The sequence below is a fragment of the Crotalus tigris genome, unplaced genomic scaffold (genome assembly GCF_016545835.1).
Source record: "Crotalus tigris isolate CLP2741 ecotype Arizona unplaced genomic scaffold, ASM1654583v1 scf7180000019068.10715455, whole genome shotgun sequence".
Lineage (NCBI taxonomy): Eukaryota > Metazoa > Chordata > Lepidosauria > Squamata > Viperidae > Crotalus > Crotalus tigris.
In genome coordinates this window covers 4,491,547-4,511,044 of record NW_024097358.1, presented here as the reverse complement: position 1 = coordinate 4,511,044, position 19,498 = coordinate 4,491,547, and the positions used below count along the sequence as shown (strand labels likewise).

At 43.4% G+C, this 19,498-nt stretch overlaps 2 protein-coding genes across 2 annotated transcripts; both read right to left on the bottom strand.

Moving 5' to 3' along the window:
- Positions 1 to 2,745: 2,745 nt before the first annotated feature.
- CUNH15orf40 (chromosome unknown C15orf40 homolog) lies at positions 2,746 to 5,764 on the bottom strand. The gene is made up of 4 exons (XM_039359251.1): positions 5,607 to 5,764; positions 4,200 to 4,326; positions 3,111 to 3,238; positions 2,746 to 2,988 (listed from the first exon to the last, which is right to left on the bottom strand). The coding sequence occupies exons 1-4, from the start codon at positions 5,694 to 5,696 to the stop codon at positions 2,896 to 2,898; spliced, it is 438 nt and encodes a 145-aa protein (XP_039215185.1). The 5' UTR covers positions 5,697 to 5,764; the 3' UTR covers positions 2,746 to 2,895.
- A 1,519-nt stretch (positions 5,765 to 7,283) lies between these two features.
- BTBD1 (BTB domain containing 1) lies at positions 7,284 to 18,680 on the bottom strand. Its single transcript, XM_039359171.1, has 8 exons — positions 18,202 to 18,680; positions 15,523 to 15,679; positions 14,661 to 14,766; positions 13,838 to 14,035; positions 12,099 to 12,291; positions 11,386 to 11,473; positions 9,576 to 9,722; positions 7,284 to 8,398 (listed from the first exon to the last, which is right to left on the bottom strand). Exons 1-8 carry the CDS (start codon positions 18,615 to 18,617, stop codon positions 8,240 to 8,242), a joined length of 1,464 nt encoding a protein of 487 aa, XP_039215105.1. The 5' UTR covers positions 18,618 to 18,680; the 3' UTR covers positions 7,284 to 8,239.
- Between the last annotated feature and the right edge of the window lie 818 nt (positions 18,681 to 19,498).

The window sequence follows — 19,498 nt, the reverse complement described above, 5'->3', positions numbered from 1 at the left end:
ATTGTGGTAGCCTTCTTCTGCAGTCTGGTGGCTCCAGGAGGCCCCTTCACCATAATGCCCTTCAAGACTGCAGCCTATCTGGGTTTCAAAACTAATTTGGAAGCCCCCTTACTCTTGAGCTAGTGCAGTGGTTCTCAACTTGTGGGTCGGGACCCCATTTGGGGTCGAATGACCATTTCACGGGGATCGCCAAACAACGCAGTCCACTATTTTTTTCCCCTTTTCCTTAGCTGTGCTACTCCCTTTTATTCTTTTGGCTTTAGACTCTTGAATAGAGTCTAATTCTATTGGCTTTCAAAAGCCAATAGGAATTGTCCAGGCTGTCTCTGCCCTGCTGAGCCCGCCAAAAGTCCCATTCTGCAAATGGTGCTGCACCAGCTGAGTAGTCCTCGACTTACGACCGGTTGAGTAGTCCTCGATTTACGACTGGTTGGGGGGTCGCGGCATTAAAAAGGTTGAGAACCACTGAGCTATAGTGTACAGTTAGATGAAAAGCCTGTTGATTGAGCAATGCATCATCTTACGTTAGAAAGAAAGAAAAAACACATTAACCCATGACAACAGGAAGCCGGAACAAGACAGAGCTCATGGATGCAAAGTGAGAATAATGAGGTGGAAGGAAGAAGCAAAGGCAAAGCTTTTCGTTGTTGTTTTGCTGCTGCTGCTGGTGGCTGGGGAAATTATGGCTGCGTTCCTGGAAAGGCTTTTATCTCCTGGAATGATTTGAATAGATGGTGCTGAGCACGGAGGGCTCACGGATGGCTTCTGAGGATGGGGATGCGAGACCGAGAGGGCCAAATGAACAACACAATCCTTTTAATTTGCCAAGAACGGAAATGCAAATCGAGGGCCTTAATATATCAATTATACAGGAAAAAAAAAGAGAGAGAGAAGAAGACGGGACAGTGCAGAGAAGCACAGGGAGAAGGCTGAAACGGAGGGGAGCAGTTAAGTCCAAACACAACATGGAACATTCCCTGGGTTCAAACGGAGCGCTTTCTCTCTCTGCCGTCAAGACCGCAACTGGCAAATGCAACAAACAGGCTGCCAATGATGTGCACGGGAGTCTTGCAACCCCGCTCGTCAGTCGCTTTGCCAGATGGGCAGCTCCATCAACGGGAATAAAATAAATGAGATAAAAATCATAAAATCCAACTGACAAAAATATCAGCCGGTTTTATTTTAAAACATGGCACAGGAACGAGGCATTTTGTCTAGCATCAAGCCAAAAAACCCAACATGATGAGAAGGAGAGATTTAAGGGACTCCAAATGTCTCCATTTCGGGACCTCCATGTTTTGGGGTGAGCTCTCCGTCCTTGCCCCAGTGCCTGCTAACCTAGCAGTTTGAAAGCTTGCAAATGTGTGTAGATAAGTACCATGTTTCCCTGAAAATAAGACCGGGTCTTATTTTTATTTTTTATTTTTTGCCTCAAAAGAGGCACCAGGTCTTACTTTGGGGGGGATTTTATTTATTTATTTTATTTATTTATGAGACTTATATACCGCTTTAAGTGCAATCACTCTCTAAGCGGTGTACACCAGTAAGCAATGTATATATATATTTACATTGCCCCCAACAATCTGGGTCCTCATTTTACCTACCCTCGGAAGGATGGAAGGCTGAGTCAACCTTGAGCCGGTGAGATTTGAACCGCTGACCTGCTGAACACAGTCAGCTAAAGTGGCCTGCAGTACTGCACTCTAACTGCTGCCCCACCCAGGTGGCCCACTTCTTCTTGGGCCGAAGGAGCAGTTTCATGCTGCAGTTGCATTCCAGCCTGCATTTTGCAGTCAAGCCTTTCTGGAAGGCCTCTGCAGACGAGTGCCGAGCTATGGATTCAATCCATAGCTCAGCCCTCGGCTGCAGGTCTCTTGCAAAACCGAGCTATGGATTGAATCTATAGCTGGGATTCTCGGCTGCAGTGACCTTCTTGGAAAGGCCTCTGACTGCGAAATGCAGGCCTGGGGACGCCGCAGATAAATAAATTTAAAAAGCCCTTCTCTAATTCAAAGGGGGGGAGTGCAGATTTTTGTTCCTTCCATGTGATGGAAACCATTTAAGGGAGCGACAGCTTCACAAATGCAAATATAAAACCGAAGACACATTTTCTGCATCCAATAATACAAAGCTCAGATCTTGGTATGGAAGCGATGTAGGAGAGGGGAGGGGGGAACCCTACTGTACTTAAAGTCAAAACAGAATTTGCAAGTACTGTCCAAGCACTGTGACTGACCAAAGTATCTGCATGAGAAAAATTGTGCCCTGCATTTTTTATTAACTGCTAATGATCTCTGGTCAAAGGAGGTTGGCAATAATTCACCAAGCCTGTTTACCAAAGGTGCAAATAGATGAGATGTCTATCACAGTTATGTAGTGCCTTTCTTGTATCATCTTGGATGCAGTAAAAATGACAACTGCCTTCCTGACCAGCTAAACCAGGGGTAGGCAACCTTGGCTCTTTTATGACTCGTGGATGTCAACTCTCAGAATTCCTGAGCCAGCATGGTTCAGCTTGGAAACCTCTCCCTTTCCCCTCAGCATGGCTGGCTCGGGAATTCTGGGAGTTGAAGTCCACGAGTCATAAAAGAGCCAAGGTTGCCTACCCCTGAGCTAAACATACTCCGAAAGAACCGACTTGAAAAAAATGTCACGATGGACTGACCAAGGTCCTCTATGGATCCCAGTGAGGCTCTTTCAAATAACTTTGCGCCTTGTTATCATGACACTAAAGTAACCGGACCCTTTTAAAAAAAATCTTAAATTAAGCTTTATAGCTGTCTACAGATTTCTTGTTGGATTCTCCACCACTTGTATTTGTGAGCTCCCATATACCTAAAGGTAGACGTCCTTTGCATCCGGAGAAACCACTTGTTAAGACTTCAGCTTAACTCTTCAGCTGGAACTCTCTTTCTTCAGCTTCTCTAAAACGTCCTCTGGAGTCAGTGGGGCCAAAATTTTCACCACTTTTTCTCGAGATTTACTCCCCTGTTTTAAAACACAAGCAAGAGACGTTTAGGGATTCCTAAATGGATTCTTTTGCCGTTTGCGCACAGGGGGAAGATTCAAAAACCCAGGTTGAATTAGGAGAGAAGGAGAGAAGCACGTACCTTCTCCAATACGACATCATTCTTCTTGATTTCAAGGACTTTAGAGAGGTATCGACAGAGCTCTGTGTTGGCTTCCCCTTCAGATGGAGGGGCTGCGATGGCCACACTTACCACATCGGTGGTCAGATCTGCAACAAGTATTTTGGGATGTAGCCATCACTTCTGTTAAACTCATGCCCTAAAATGCCTCCCCTGTATGTAATGTCAACATTAGCTTAGATAAGAGATTTATAGCCATAGCTATGGAGTAGCCTAGCTGAAGCTTCTCTTAACCCACTCTCTTAAATGCCTCCCGTAAATAAAGACCAACATCAATACTTCAAGAGTTTCTATGATCTGAAGCAGAGTGAAAAAAATCCTCTTCTCTAGCTAGTTATGTAATAAGCAAAAGGCTTGACACTTTTCCAAACTGTTTGGATTAGTTTCTTCCCACTGGGAGCATTTATCATCGGAATGCATTTTGTTTAGATCTGTATATTTCCTTCTGCAGAGGACAGGACTTTTTTTTTTTTAGCATTTTTCTATCTGTTCTAGAACTTGGCATGGTTCATGAATAGCATACTTTCCCTTCTGCTCTACACTGCTGTCTTTTACTATTCAAGGGGACAAGCCACTGGACAGATCTGGAAAAAAAGATGGATCACTACAAGGGTCTCCATACCTTTTCAGATTAGTGCAGTGTTTTTCAACTCTTGCAACTTTTAAAATATGTGAATTTCAACTCCCAGAATTCCTCAGCCACCAGTTAAAGTTGCTAAGGTTGAAACTCTTGGATTAGCAGATACATTTGGAATTTTAATAACACATTATGGGAGTGTCCACAGAACACTTGCTAAGATCTATGTGGCCAATCACAACACCAATATCCCAGGACACAAACAAAAAAAATGGCTACAGACACTTCCCTGATTTCTAAGAAGTGCAGTCTCCAACCAATTGCCCTGAGTTCAAATCATACATAGACTACAAGTACTGCAAGACAACCCTCATTCTCAAATCATTTCACTGAGGAAAACTTGCTGGGGCATAGGGCAAAACATCTATCAAAAACCCTATCAGTGTTGCATAGGTACTTATGCTCTAGCTTACCTGTTATAGCATTTTGTTTAGATCCTGGTTTGGCATGAATAGAGATAACAACAGAACCACTTTTATCAGTTGTCACAGGAACGGGAGGACCAGCAGGCTTTACAAAGACCTTGGTCTGTGCTTTCCCCTTAAATCAAAACACAAAGAGTCCTGGACTGTGAGATGGGCAGCATATAAATTAATAAACCACCATCTTCCACTCCCAACATCCATATCTTCTCTCTCTCTCTCTCTCTCTCTCTCTCTCCCTCCCTCCCTCCCTCCCTCCCCCTCTCCCTCTCCTTCTCCCTCCACACCATAATCCTCATTACAATGCATTCTGTTAACACTTGAGTTGATTATAATAGAACACCAATGCAGAGGGAAGCTTTCGTGTGTCTCTCCCACGGCTTTGATTTGTGGCTGTTGTGTTGGATCTCAAATTTGGAGGACCAGACCAACCCATGGCTGTCTGCAAATGGCCCACAAATATGGTGGCTGAGTGGTTAGGATACAGTACTGCAGGCAAACTCTGCCCACAGCAGGCAGTTCAATCCTAACCAGCTCACAGTTGACTCAGCCTTCCAAGGTCAGTAAAATGAGGAGCTAGATGGTTGGGGACAATATGCCGACTCTGTAAACCGCTTAGAAAGGGCTGTAAAGCACTATGAAGCGGTATATAAGTCTAAGTGCTAAATGCTGTTGCAAGCTAACTCTGCCTACTTCCAGGAGTTTGATGCTGACTGGCTAAAGGTTGACTCAGCCTTACATCCTTCCAAAGCTGGTAAAATGAGGACCTAGATTGTTGGGGGCAAGAGGCTGACTCTGTAAACCGCTTAGAGAGGGCTGTAAAGCACTATGAAGCAGTATATAAGTCTAAGTGCTAAATGCTGTTGCAGGCTAATTCTGCCTACTGCCAGGAGTTTGATGCTGACTGGCTCAAGGTTGACTCAGCCTTCCATTCTTCCAAATACAGTAAAATGAGGACCCAGTTTGTTGGGGGCAATAGGCTGACTCTGTAAACCGCTTAGAGAGGGCTGTAAAGCACTGTGAAGCAGTATATAAATCTAAGGGCTATTGCTTTTGCTAAGACAGCCCGAAGTCACTTTTTCGCTTCCCATGGACTCCTGCAGACCCCCAAACCCTGAACAGCAGCCAAGGCTGGCTCCCCCCCCCCAAATTGCATTGGGACCCTCAATTGACCCAAGGGACCATCCTCCCCAAGGGGGGCGGAGTCTGCCCCTCTGCGCTTCGTCCTGCCAACGGTCTCTCCCAACCAGGAAGCGCAACGTCTCCGGGCGCGCCAGACTACAACTCCCATCATCCCCTCCAACGCGGCGGCAGGTGGGAGAGGAAGGGGGCCGTAGTTCAAAACGCGCGCACGAAGGCCTGCGGCCTCTTCAGCGGCGTCCGCTCCCCGGGACTAACCTTCCGGGACATGGCAGGTCTCCGTCCCGCGGCAGCCCAAGCCGGGCACGCCGAACGGCGGCAGAAAGCCGGAACAGCCCAACCCAGCATTGCGGGGTCTGCGTCACTTCCGCCTTCCCTTTCCGGTCGGCCTCGCTCCTAGAGATAGAAGAAAGGGTAGAGGCGCGCCTCGAATGCTTTCCGCCTGCGGGATGGCTTTTAGGAAAAGCTTCGGAGGAAGCGAGCGGGGTTTAAGAGCACCAGGCTGTGGTGGGCAGATAACTTTGGCTATTTATAAAAAAAAAAAAAAATCTTACGACTAAATTAAATTCAATTAAAATAAATGTATAAAGCAGGTCCAGATTTTCAGTGTTTGGACGTGCTCATTGCTGCATGCCTTGGTCCTTTTAGGACTTGTGGACGTCAACTCCCAGAATTCCTCAGCCAGCTTGCCTAGCTAAGGAATTCTGGGAGTTGAAGTCCACAAGTCCTAAAAGGGCCAAGTTGGAAGACCCCCGCCTAATAGGATCATTTGAAAACCTAGCAGAACATTGACACGGCTACTTCAGATAACTCAGATGCAGAGGGTGGAGGTGGGGGATCGGTTTAGAACAGGGGTAGGCAACCTCGGTTCTTTTATGACTCATGGATTTCAACTCCCAGAATTCCTGAGTCAGCTATGTTGAAGTCCATGAGTCATAAAAGAGCCGAGGTTGCCTACTTCTGGTTTAGGATGATGCACTGACAATGCCCATTGGCCCATTAGCCTGGCTGGGGAATTCTGGGGGTTGAAGTCCATACATCTTAAAAGTTATCAAGTATGAGAAACATTGGCTTAGTTAGTCGATGGCTCAATGTGTTGTACAAACTGGAAAAAAAATAGTCTCAAGAGCAGGGGGGTCTTCAAACTTGACCCTTTTATGACTTGTGGACTTCAACTCCCAGAATTCCTTAGCCCACTGGCTGAGGAATTCTGGGAGTTGAAGTCCACAAGTCATAAAAGGGCCAAGTTTGAAGACCTCTGCTCAAGAGCATTGGGTGAGGGTATCCTAACTTGTCAAAAAAGAAAACATGTTCCTGTCGCCATTCACTCTCACACACAAAGGGAGTCCTTAAATAACCATAGATCTTTTCCACTGAAGATTTGCCCAAGCCTTCCTCAAGAATGTCCTTTGTGTTAAGACCACAATGCCTATCATCCCTAGCCAATGAAAGATTTAATCCAACATGGGGAAGTCTGCAGCTGGAATTTCAACATATCCATAGGTATCCTGGGGCTTAGGTTATTGATTATATCTTATTTTTATTGTTTCTTCAGTGGTGTATTTTTCTGCTTCTGAATCTAGTTACATTTTGAATATTTATGACTTGCCACATAAACAGATCTAGACTCAGAAACCAAGGTTGCATTACTACAGGTGGGATTAAGATCACTGTAATCATAGCCAAAAGCTTCTACAAGATGGTTAGAATCCAGATTGATAGCATTAGGGATGAGAAGTCCATGGCACTCTCTGAGCTTGCCTGTTTTCTTGCAGATGTTTCATTACCCTAACGAGGTAACATCATCAATGATTAGGGATGAGGGCTGGCACTTGAGTAATTTCACTCCAAGCATCATCTATTATAGCAAATGTGCTTTTCAATTTCACCTCTTGAAGTATTTTTCAGAATTTTCAAATTACTTTACATGCCATCTAGCAGAAAACCCTCAGCAAAATTAACTTTATTCTGTAATGTTTTTCAGACAGAAACTGAGACTTAAGGGTTTAAGACTGCATGAACTGGTAAGAGGTTTAAAGCAAAATCTGAGCCATAATTATGCCAATCAGCAGGAAACAATCCTCTAGTACCCCAAGAGAGGTCTTGCTGAGATTTCATTCTGAGTAGGCATGCATAAATTGCATTATCATCGATCTCCTCAAACAATTTGCCATTTGAGAAAACCAAGGCTTGAGTATCCAATATTAATACATAGTTCTCTGAAGTTTGCCCAATTTCCTTAAAAACTGCTTTCTGCATGCTGTGGAAAACTTCAGTTACCACACTAAGGATTGTTTCCTTACAGACCAAAAATATTCAAGATCTCTGTAAGTATTCAAAAAGATACTTCATTTCATCCACAGTTCACTTTATAGTTAAAGAATAGCTTCATACAACTGACTTCTGGGTGACATTTTTCTTAGGACACAACAAAACTAAGTTTATATACACGTATTGAGTACTATTAAAGATGAGTTTGTATCATCCTTAATTCTAATTTATGGTTAGTTTTAAGAATGACAATTCAGTTCAATGTGTTGCACTGTACAGGAGCACAATCACAATACCCACAGATATGTAATCTGCTGTAATTGCAGGGGGAAAAAATGCTCTTTCCCAGCTTCTAGATTATGGTTAGCACATTTTAAATGACCATGTTAAGTATTTATGTACAGGGAAGTGTTTTTTTAGTTCAAGAAAGACTGGCTGTGTATCATCCTTGTAGGCAGAGACTACTAGCGCTTGGTACCCTCCATGTACAATACTTCAGTTTTATAACACATCTGAGATTATGTATTTACAAACATTTCACAGTATTTCATGTTTCCCTTCTGTTCATGTTCAAAGGAAATCTTTTTTTTTTTTTTTTGCTCCATCTCATGTTTCTGAAGTTACGTATAAAATATAATTTCCGGTATTTGTCCATCTTCTATTGATGTTCCATTGTTGTTACCCGGTGAGCTAAAGAAGAAAAAGCAGGTTTTGCTTGAAGTTGGAGATTCGTGGATCACTTTTTTCAAACCCTTGGTGCCGTAATGAGAATCGGGGCCCTAAGCAGAAACAGAGATTCATTATTCTGGCTCCATAGAATCAAGATCACGTGAGGTATTAGTACCGCTTTATAAAACCCTAGTGAGGCCACGCCTGGAATAGTGCAGCCAATTTTGATCACCAGATCACAAAAAAGAGGTTGAGAGTTTGGAAAAAATTCAGAGAAGAGCAACTAAGAGGATCCAAGGCCCGGAGGCTAAAACATACGAAGAACGGCTGCGGGACTTGGGTTTGACTAGTCTAAAGAAAAGAAGAAATAGGGGAGACGTGATAGCAGTGTCCCAGTATCTGAGGGGCTGCCACAAGGCGGAGGGGGTCAGGTTGTTCACCAGAGCACCAGAGTGAAGGATGAGAAACAACGGTTGGAAACTGATCAAGGAGAGAAGCAACCTGGAATTAAGGAGAAACTTCCTGACAGTGAGGACAATCAACCAGTGGAAAAGCTTGCCTCCAGAAATCGTGAGCGCTCCATCACTGGAGATTTTTAAGAAGAGACTAGACAATGACCTGTCTGAGATGGTGTAGGTTCTCCTGCTTGAGCAGGGGGCTGGATTAGAAGACCTCCAGGGTCCCTTCCAGCTCTATTCTATACTAGGTTTTCCTTTCATACCTGGGGATATGTAAACTTAGAATGCACACTAGGCTATGAGAATTTCAAAGCAAAGCATTATGATTTTGCAGGACATCTGTTATAGAATGTGGTTTTAAAGAAGCACTTCCTGGATTATTATTATTAGAAATATACAAGTAATCCTCATATTGAGCGCACAAGTGAGCCCAAAATTTCTGCTGCTAAGTGAGGCAGTGAGTTTTGCCCCCGTTCGATGATCTTTCTGGACACAGGTGTTAAGTGAATCCCTGCAGTTAAGTTAGGTCATTAAGTGAATCTGGCTTCCCCTTTGTCAGAAGGTCGCAAAGGGCAATCACATAACCCTGGGACACTGCAACTGTCATAAAGTCAGTTGCCAAGCCTCTGAATTCTGGTCACGTGACCAGTGGGAATGCCGTGACGGTCGACAGTGTGAAAAACGGTCAAACAACCCAAATGCCATTTCAGTGCCATTGTAACCTCGGTCACTAAATGAACTGTTGTAAGTCAAAGACTACTTGCATCTTCATATCATTGGTTCATTGCTTTACGGTTACTGTTTCCGCAATTTCAAAAAAGTGTCTTACTTTCAAGGTTGCACAAGCAGTATAACACACGGTCGGCAAAATCTCTATTGGTTCTTTGAACATAACTCTGAAGGTGCTGGCCGTTCCATCGCAGCTAAATCCAGTGTCATTTTGTCCTAGAGTCTGGTTTTTCTCATATTCTATTATCTGCAGGAAGAAAGTGATGGAAGATTTATTTTTCCTTGCAAGAACGTTATTTTCTAATCTTAAGCAAAGCACAGCCAGAACGCTGCTATTGAAATCTATTTCTCTTGTCCGGTTCCAGATCCAGACGTTAGCCCGAGGCTCTAAAACAAACAAAGCTTTTCACAAGTCAACAGGGTGAAATTGGACCTTTAATTGGAACTTGTGATTAATGTACTTGCTTACAAAGCAGGCACTCCTAGTTCTCGAGAATGAACGAGTACATCTGAACTGCCTCTGGGGCAGTTACGGATTCATAGTAACAGTCTAGAAAAGTAAATAGTATCCCTTGAAGCTAATGATTTGTAACATATAAGTTTCACTTTTACCAATAACATTTAATAAAGGCAGGGAGCTAAGCAGGCATCAAGGAATAAATTGGTGGGGACATCTGCTCCTAACCAATATTGGAAGAATGATATCAGCTCTAGCTTTGGCAACACCTTGGCTGGTTTCAAGTAATAGCACACTAGTTTTGTACTGTTGCCAAAAAAATAAAACAGAAAAATATAGATGTTGAATAGAAGGAATATTAACCACCACCCTCACTCCTGCCTTTATGCCAGCTCTTTACTATTTCTGGGCACAGCTTGTAATGTTTACTAACCACTTTAGAAATTGTCTAGCGATCTCCACCCCAAACAGCAACCAAGGAGACACTATACACATGACAGAATTCTCCTCGTTCTGATCACGTGCTGTTTGATTGCTTTTAATGGCAGCTGCTATTAATTAATTAATTCAATTCAATTTAATTCAATTCTTTGCATGTTATTTCATACATGGTGGTAGATTAAAACAACTCAAATGTGTATCATGTTATTTGCATCATCCTGGGTGACATATTCTCAAGTGAAGCTGAGGTGCGATTTAATTAAAATAGAATGGCATATTGCTTCCAATGAGAGTTTTAAAACCTGTTAACTTCTCCGTAATTATGGGCACAGTGCCTTTCTAATTAATTTAAGCAAACAACTTTATTTCTATCACAGACCAAAATGAAAACTAAAATATTCAACACTCTTATTCCTTGGCTGAAAAGCAACTACAAGTTGATCATTTGCACTTAAAGAAGCTATAGTTCTGATAGAGGTTCATCTCCAGATGCACAGTTGAATTTTAAATCATCCATGAATTTAAATGTACTCAATTAGCTTGTAAAGCATTGTATATGAATTCTTTGTTTAAAGCATGGAAAATGTTAAAGTGAATCTGTTTCAAAGTCAGATCCTTCCTACTGAATACTGAATGGCTCATTCCGGGATAGAAGTGTGACGATGAAGTATTTGTATACCTCCATGCTTACAAAATGCATTTTTCTCTTTGGAACACCCTCTTACTTTTTAAAGGTAATACTAATATTTCCATTTATCTCCTATTAAAATAATTGTGTAACAACATTTGAAACAGAGATCTTTTCCCCGTTTCCTCTTAAATTAAAGTAAGCCATCCTAAGTGATGCAACATTGGTAGAATATTAATGCACTGATCATGCTACCTAGCTAGGTAATGAAATGTCTGCAAGCAAACAACCAAGCTCAGAGAGCACCAAGGATTTTGCATTAGTAGAATATCCCTGATTTCAGTTCAACAAGTCACTTATTATCAACTTGAAAAACAATTGTACCTGTATATTAACTTGATAATCAGTGGGACCGTGAATTGAACCATATAATCCAAATCCTACAATTGAAATTCTTCTATTAACTGTAAACCTTAAAAAAGAGAAAGAGAAACAGACTATTACCTGAATCTGCCATTTCACCAAACTAGATCTTTTATGGATCATCACACAGTCAGCCACATGTTCAGACTGGATTTGGCATTTTGTCTACCTATCGAGTCCTTACCCAGGACCTGGGATAGGCAGATGTGGATGTTTGATGGTATTACAGGTATCGTCGCAGGATGGAAGCAGTTCCTAGTAAGGCCGCCTTTTGCAATTGACTAATAGCGAATTTGTCAATGCCAATTAGTCAATTGCAAAAGGCGGCCTTACTAGGAACTGCTTCCATCCTGCGACGATACCTGTAATACCATCAAACATCAACATCTGCCTATCCCAGGTCCTGACTAGATCTATTATTATTATTATTATTTGCCGATAGCTCATTTCAGTTGCAAATGTATGGACGCATTTATCAACTTAACCAGAGTACTACATTCCAGTCAGCTATGCTGACTCAGGAATTCTGGGAGTTGAAGTCCATGAGTCATCAAAGAACTGAGGTTGCCTACGCCTGGACTAGACATTACGTTTCTTGCTGTGTAATATTTTGGAAACGTCAAACCAGTCAAGCCACTATGATTGTCGTATTACTGAAAACACAGGACCCATACCTGATCCGGTCACTTGTTCCACTGTAACCCCAGCGACTCTCCACTTGTTGGAATCTGTTTATGCTGCACTCCTTCCCCCTAAGACAGCATCTTGGTCGGTCAATATAGTCAACTCTAGGTTTAGGGTTGACAGTAAAATGCAGAAAGAGATTGACTACTTCCCGATCTGACAAAATTCCAGACTGAGCAGGACCTGGGGGGAAAAAAATGGAAGGAGTGCAACTGAGCTGAACATATTCTGTATCAGGAAGACAACAGGAGAAAAAAAAAAATCTTACAGAGATAAGTCTGTTTATACATTTATTCCACGCCTAGATTATAGCTTTTAACAGCAGTATCTGGCCTTGCAAGAGGAAAAAGAACATGCATACAATCTTTCTAAGAAATCTAACAAGAAAAAAAGAGGTTGGTATTCAAAGAGAGTTTGTGGTTTATGCTGGCTGACAACATAAGCTCTGAAGTTTTCTAAAACTGTAAGGAATATGTGCATACAGTGGGGCAAAAAAGTATTTAGTCAGCCACCAATTGTGCACTTAAAAAGATGAGAAAGGCCTGTAATTGTCATCATAGGTAGACAAAATGAGAGACAAAATGAGAAAACAAATCCAGACAATCACAAAAAAAAAGCTCCGATACGTTGCATGACGTCACATGACATCGCGAGTTTGACATGTCTGTTTTATGTGAAATCATCTGGTTTATTTTTGATATGTGGCCAACTCTTCCCATGTGGCATCACTAAATGCCACAAGTGGAACCCTACCCAAAGGATGCTGAATATATTCATCTGTGAATAAGGTCCCATGCTTATTTGGGATTTCACTGCACCATTATTGCTAGACTTCTGAACAGTTTAAGGAGTTGTCAAAACATGGTGCACTTTCGCCTTGCTTTTTAAACGTATTGGTGAATATACTGCTTGAGAAAGAGAGATAAAACAGGCCCTTCCCAGTAAGGATGCACAAGATCAGTGGTTCTCAACCTGTGGGTCGGGACCCCATTTGGGGTCGAACGACCATTTCACGGGGGTCGCCAAACAACGCAGTCCGCCTTTTTTCCCCCCTTTTCCTTAGCTGTGCTCCTCCCTTTGATTCTATTGGCTTTTGAAAGCCAATAGAATAGACTCTCTTGAATAGAGTCTAATTCTATTGGCTTTCAAAAGCCAATAGGAATTGTCCAGGCTGTCTCTGCCCTGCTGAGCCCGCCAAAAGTCCCATTCTACAAACGGTGCTGCACCAGTTGAGTAGTCCTCGACTTACGACCGGTTGAGTAGTCTTTGACTTACGACCGGTTGGGGGTCGCGGCATTAAAAAGGTTGAGAACCACTGCTTTACAAGAAAACCAAAAAACGGATGTGTTTCTGATTCTCCGATAGAGAAGAATGGCTTTCCTCTGGAAAGCTGCTCCATTGGTCTTCTAGTCCACCCCCCTGCTCAAGCAGGAGAACCTACACTGTCTCAGACAGGTGAATGAATGTCCAATCTCCTCTTTAAAACCTCCAGTGATGAAGCTCCCATGATTTCTGGTGGCAAGCTGTTCCACTGGTTGATTGTCCTCACTGTCAGGAAGTTTCTCCTTAGTTCCAGGCTGCTTCTCTCTTTGGTCCAACCATTGTTTCTCGTCCTACCCTCTGGGGCTTTGCTGAACAACCTGCCCCCCCCCCCCGCCCTGTGGCTGGCCCTTTTCTATTTGACTTCGGGGTGTAAGTTCTACAACGACAAAGCGAATCAGAAAGTTACCTGCTGCAAACTCTTCAATTGTCATGAGTGGAAAACGGATTAAGGAGAGAGCTTTGCCAAGTACTTTCTGCTTATTTGCAGATGTGAGTGGTAGCTGCTGCCGCTGACATTCAGCTTCGGCCCAACGCACAACGGCTCCAAAGAGCCGGCTCTCTCGAATACTGAGCGTATCTCTTTCCAGTACCGCACACAATGTGTCTGAAGAAGAAGATTCAAGTTTATTGCACACTTCTGCATAGATCAAATACTACTGCGGGATATGCAAGCCTGACTCGGGGGCCACCTTCCAGCTAAACTGGTTTTGGACAGCTGTTCCTCTTCTCTGATGAAAACAACGCATGAATCATTTTCGACTGGTAAACCACTTCTACATACTGAAGAATGAATCAGAACTGCCGTTGGGTAAAACTTACTTCTAATTATCAAAGTAATTGCCCTGCACTAAATTAGTTAGATACTGTTGCTGTAATCCATTCACACTTTACTGAAAAATTCATCCAGTAGTCATTCATGCAGAATCTTTAAACATAAAAGTCAGGTAATTGCACTGTAAAATCAGCATAGGATAATCCTGCAAAGCCTAATCAGCAAACAAAACCTGCTAACCAGAGAGGCAACATCTTAGCAAATCGTCTTATTAACGGGAGGTATATATGAAAACTGCTCTTTTTTAAGGAACAGGGAATCTGGTGCGCTTCAGATGCTTGTAGGATTCCGATTCCAATCAGTGATCAGGACTGATGGGAACTGAACGCCAACCTCATCTGGATGGCCACCAATTGCCAGTGTAATGTAAACACGTTCAGGTTTAGGAGCTACTTACCTATATCAATATCTGTAAAGCCTTCTGCACTTATTGCATCCATAGTACTTTTGTCTATTGTGTCAAGACAGAGACTGGCCAACTGGGGTTCATCAAATAAACGAGCCTGTCCAAAAACATTTGTTCGGAATTATGCTATCGTCAGCTTACAGCTAGCAAAACATTTTTTTTACTCATCAAATTTAGAAACCGCCCATCTCACTCCCACAGCAAGTGATATTTCTACATTAAATAATAAAAGTCGTGGTTATTTTAATTGAAGGAAGCTCAAGGAAAGTTTGCTGCTTTTAAGGCATTTTTAATTAAACGTTCCTTCCCCAAACCTTCCCAGATTTAGCACTTAATTCAAGAAAGAAGAACTGCATAGTAAGAAATAAAAGACCAACAATGTAACCTATTCTACAATACTTAACTACATTTAAGGACAACTCTGGAGTATACTAATAAAATTGGATACAAGTTGCAATCTTTCAATTTTGTTCCAGAAACTACTTGATAATCAGTCTCCAAGCCCAGTTTAAAGTCTAGAAGCAGCTAAATTTGATTTTCAAACATTAGTTGATCCACAACTTCCCTGGAGACAGAAAGTATTTTATCATATTTCAAAATTATGATCATAATGTCAAATAGAAAAGTCTGTATTTCCATGGGTTCTTAACCTCCACCTTTACTTCCTTCCTTTTATCTTGTTTTGTTTTGTTTTGAAAGGGACAATACTGGTCCTCTTCTAATTGACCCATTAGTCAGGATTTTCCAAAGAGATAACTGGCGTGCTAAGATGAAACTCACCTAGCCCTGGAGGTTTGAATTCAGTAAAAAAGTTATGAAACACACATCTCCAACGAAACACTTGGATTGTTACCTGAGTAAGCAGCATGAAAGCATTATCTGCCCGAAGGTGCTTAGTGAGAAATTCTACACAATGGGCTTCCAGGGCAGGGACAGCATACTTCTTAGCTGTATAGAGAGTGGTCATAACAGTTTCAGGGCCGATCTGAACTTCATCTGAATATAAAAATCTAAAAAAAAAAAAATCAAAAAAGATAAATTTAAGAAAACTACTTGATACATGCTTATTCATGCTACTTTGTCTTAGTAGCTTCTTTATACTCTTCATTTGACAAAGCAAAGCTGATTTTGCAATACACATATAAACCAAGCCTTCCACTAATATCTGCAAAAAGGTAATCAATCCCTTCCCTAACTCAAGAAGTAAGAGATTGCCTCCGGGCCTAACACAACAAGAGATACTGCATTCCTAGAAGTCCAGTTCAAAATGCCCTTATGTACCTTATCAAGTTCAAATATTTTGACTTGCATCTCAAACCCCCAAGTCTCTACTTCAAAATCTCCAATAATCCACATTATTCAACAATAAATGAGCAGCCAAGCCTGCTATCTGTGGGCCCACAATCTCACCAAGGGACGCAACTGCATGCGACAGCATTTTGCACAACAAATGGAAATAGCCATTCAAAAATCTCCCTTTTGTATACCTTTAAGAGGATCTTTTAAACTCATCCTGACAACAGGCACAATCCACATTATCATCATGGCAAATACCTTTTAAAGAATAAGCAATGGGTGGTTTGTTTGTTTGTGAATAGTGATGGCCCAATGCACAATGGATGGTTTAGAACAGGGGTCCCCAGCCACGGTATGCCAGCAACGGGTCTGCACAAACAAGCAAAGCCCCATCCGTTGGATGCAGGAAACACATAAAACCACAAACCTTTCTCCACGCAACCAGTCCCTGGTGCCCAAAAGGTTGGGGACCTCTGGCTTAGAGGCAGTGGTTTACTACTTATTTCACCTTTTGGAGTCCTTGGTGCTCTCTTTGCTTCATACATTTCGTTACCCAATAGGTAATAAGCACTGATGATGTTATCTAGTGGGTAATAAAACATCTGCAACAGACATCCAATCACAGAGAACCTCAAGAACATCACAATTCAATTCTGAGCTACATATATTCTCTGCTATTGAAATTACCTCTCTTCCTGGCCACAAATTGACTTTTATACATAGCTCAAAGTGGCAAACACTTAATTCACTTTCCTCCTATTTTCCCCACCTCAACAATCCTGTGAGACGGGTTGGGCTAGCCCAAAATCATCCAGAAAGTTTCTATGCTTAAGGCAAAATTAAAACCCCGTCCCTGGTCTCAGGCCAGCATCTTCACCACAGTTTGTCTCCATATTTCTATTACAGCCATTGACCAGGGTACCTCCCCCCCCCAACATACAAAAGAGACAAGTCAAATATTTAGTATGGTCACAAACCAGCACATTTCTCTATATAACCCCTGTCCATTATCGCCCTAGACAAATCAAGTCTTTATTAGTCATAGACCAGATAAACTATTTAAATCATGTCATTCACCCCACCACCACTACCAAAACAGCAAAAGCAAATCTTTACTACAGTCACAGACCAGCATATCTCTTTAAAATCATGTCCTTCATCCCCCCACCATTACTGAACAAAGTCAAATCTTTACTAGCCCTAGACCAGCATATACCTTTATATAAACCATGGCATTATTCCCCCACCCCAACAAAGCCAAATCAGATGTCTATTAAGGTCATAACCAGCATATATCTCTATATAAACCATGCCATTATCCTCCCCCAAACGCCAAATCAAATCTTTATTAAGGCCACAGACCAGCATATACCTTTATATAAAATATGCCATTATCCCCCCCCCCTAAAAAGCCAAATCAGATCTTTATATTAAGGCCATAGACCAGCATATATTTTTATATAAAGTATGCCATTATCCCCCCCCCAAACAAAACCAAATCAGATCTTTATTAAGGCCATAGACCAGCATATATCTTTATATAAAGTATGCCATTATCCCCCCCCAACAAAGCCAAATCAGATCTTTATTAAGGCCATAGACCAGCATATATATTTATATAAAGTATGCCATTATCCCCCCCCCAACAAAGCCAAATCAGATCTTTATTAAGGCCACAGATGGGCATATATCTTTATATAAAGTATGCCACTATCCCCATCACCACTACCACAAAGCCAAATCAAATCTTAAGTCCCCAGACCCAAATCTCCTATGCCATTACCCCCCCACCCCCAAAAAAGCAGAGCTTGTGGTTTGATCCTCACCAGCAGCGCCACACTGGATCCTGGGCTGCCCAAACTCAGGATCTGCTCCTCTCCCCCCCCCATCAGGTTATGCCCTAAGGCAGCGGTCTTCAAACTTGGCCCTTTTGGGACTTGTGGACTTCCACTCCCAGAATTCCTCAGCCAGCATGCCTGGCTGAGGAATTCTGGGAGTGGAAGTCCACAAGTCAAAGGGTCTTCAAACTTGGCCCTTTTGGGACTTGGACGTCCACTCCCAGAATTCCTCAGCAGGCACGCTGGCTGAGGAATTCTGGGAGTGGAAGTCCACAAGTCCCAAAAGGGCCAAGTTTGAAGACCCCTGCCCTTGGGGTTAACACACACCCCCTCCCCAGTTTAAGCACCCCCCCACCCCACTCCCCGGCTGGAAAGCGACCCCCCCCTCCGCCTCGGACCTGAGCAGGGCCAGGAAGGCGGCGGGCTCCACGTCGGGCAGCTCGATCTCGGCCGAGGTGGTGGCCATCCCGCCGTTGAACATGGCGTCGAAGACGGCGCTGCCCGCCGCCAGCACGAAGCGGTGGGCGGGGATGCGCTGCTGGCCCGGCCCGGGCGCCCCTCCGCCGGCCCGCGGCCCGCCTTTGCCCACCACGAAGCGCACGTCGCTCAGCAGCTCGTTGGCGAAGAGGAAGGCGAAGCGCTCCCGCAACGACCGCTTCGTGGCCTGCCAGTTGTAGGCCGGCTCGCGCTGCACCACCACCGGGGGCGCGGGCGCCGGCACCCCCGCCACGCCGGCCGGGACCTCGTTGCTCGCGGCGGTGGAGGCGGCGGCGGCGGCTGCCAAAGCCGCCTCAAGGCCGCCCGCGGCCGCCATCGCCAGCCCTCCTCCTCCTCCTCCGGCCCGCGCAGGCGCTCTCCCTCTCTCGCCTCACAATCCGCCCCGGGAAGGCGTCTGCGCAAGCGCGACGTCGGACGGAACGCCAACGGGCGACGGGCGCCCACGCCGGCGGCGAGCGCAGAGGCTGCGCGCGCATCTCCCTCGGGCTCGCAGAGATAATAATCATGCAGAGGAGCCCTCCGCACTTCAACCTCTTGCCGCGGGTTGTGTCGTCTCATTGTCCAAGCCAAAAATGCTCTTTTTTTTTTTTCCCTCCGCCGGTGGAGGAGACAATTGAAAGGGGAGGGGGCCGTTGCGGGAGGCGGCAGACCCCAGCCGAAATTGCAAGAGAAAAAATGGGGATTCTTGCTATTTTGGTTTGGTGCAGAATGTGTTTTTAGGTGAGGGTTGGGGGTGCAAGCACCATAAAAAATAAATCTAAAAAGGGAGCAATTCGGAAGGATTTTTTTTAAAAAAAACATGTTTATGACTTCGCTTTACAAAGCAAAATTCAACGGTAAAAGCGAAGACATAGATCGATGCCAGGGGCTGCTGTTTGAAATAAAGAGCTGTGCTTTCTATCAAAGGAGGTATGGTCATTGAAGATTTGTGGATGAAATAAGGTTGCATTTTAATAATGCAACCAGTAGGATTTGAAAAAAATGCAAACAAATGTTTGATTTCCAGCCCTGACTGAACTGCTTTTTCTCATCAAAGGAGGAACAAAGTTGCCAGGAGAAGAATGTTTGTGAATTCCAAGGTGATGATACAATGATGCCAGACAGTGATACAGTCTAATATTTACAAGTCTATTAAGAAGTCCTTCATTAACAAATGAAACAAGGAAACATTAATGTTTATCTTCCTTCTTTGGACAT

Coding starts and splice junctions, on each gene's coding strand:
- CUNH15orf40 (XM_039359251.1), bottom strand. CDS start 5,696: ATGCTGGGTTGGGCTGTTCCGGCTTTCTGCCGCCGTTCGGCGTGCCCG. Junction 4,327..5,606: donor GACCTGCCATGTCCCGGAAG/GTTAGTCCCGGG, acceptor TTTTGATTTAAG/GGGAAAGCACAGACCAAGGT. Junction 2,989..3,110: donor ATGATGTCGTATTGGAGAAG/GTACGTGCTTCT, acceptor GTTTTAAAACAG/GGGAGTAAATCTCGAGAAAA.
- BTBD1 (XM_039359171.1), bottom strand. CDS start 18,617: ATGGCGGCCGCGGGCGGCCTTGAGGCGGCTTTGGCAGCCGCCGCCGCC. Junction 14,767..15,522: donor CTTTCATGCTGCTTACTCAG/GTAACAATCCAA, acceptor GTTTTTGGACAG/GCTCGTTTATTTGATGAACC. Junction 11,474..12,098: donor GGAACAAGTGACCGGATCAG/GTATGGGTCCTG, acceptor CTCTTTTTTAAG/GTTTACAGTTAATAGAAGAA.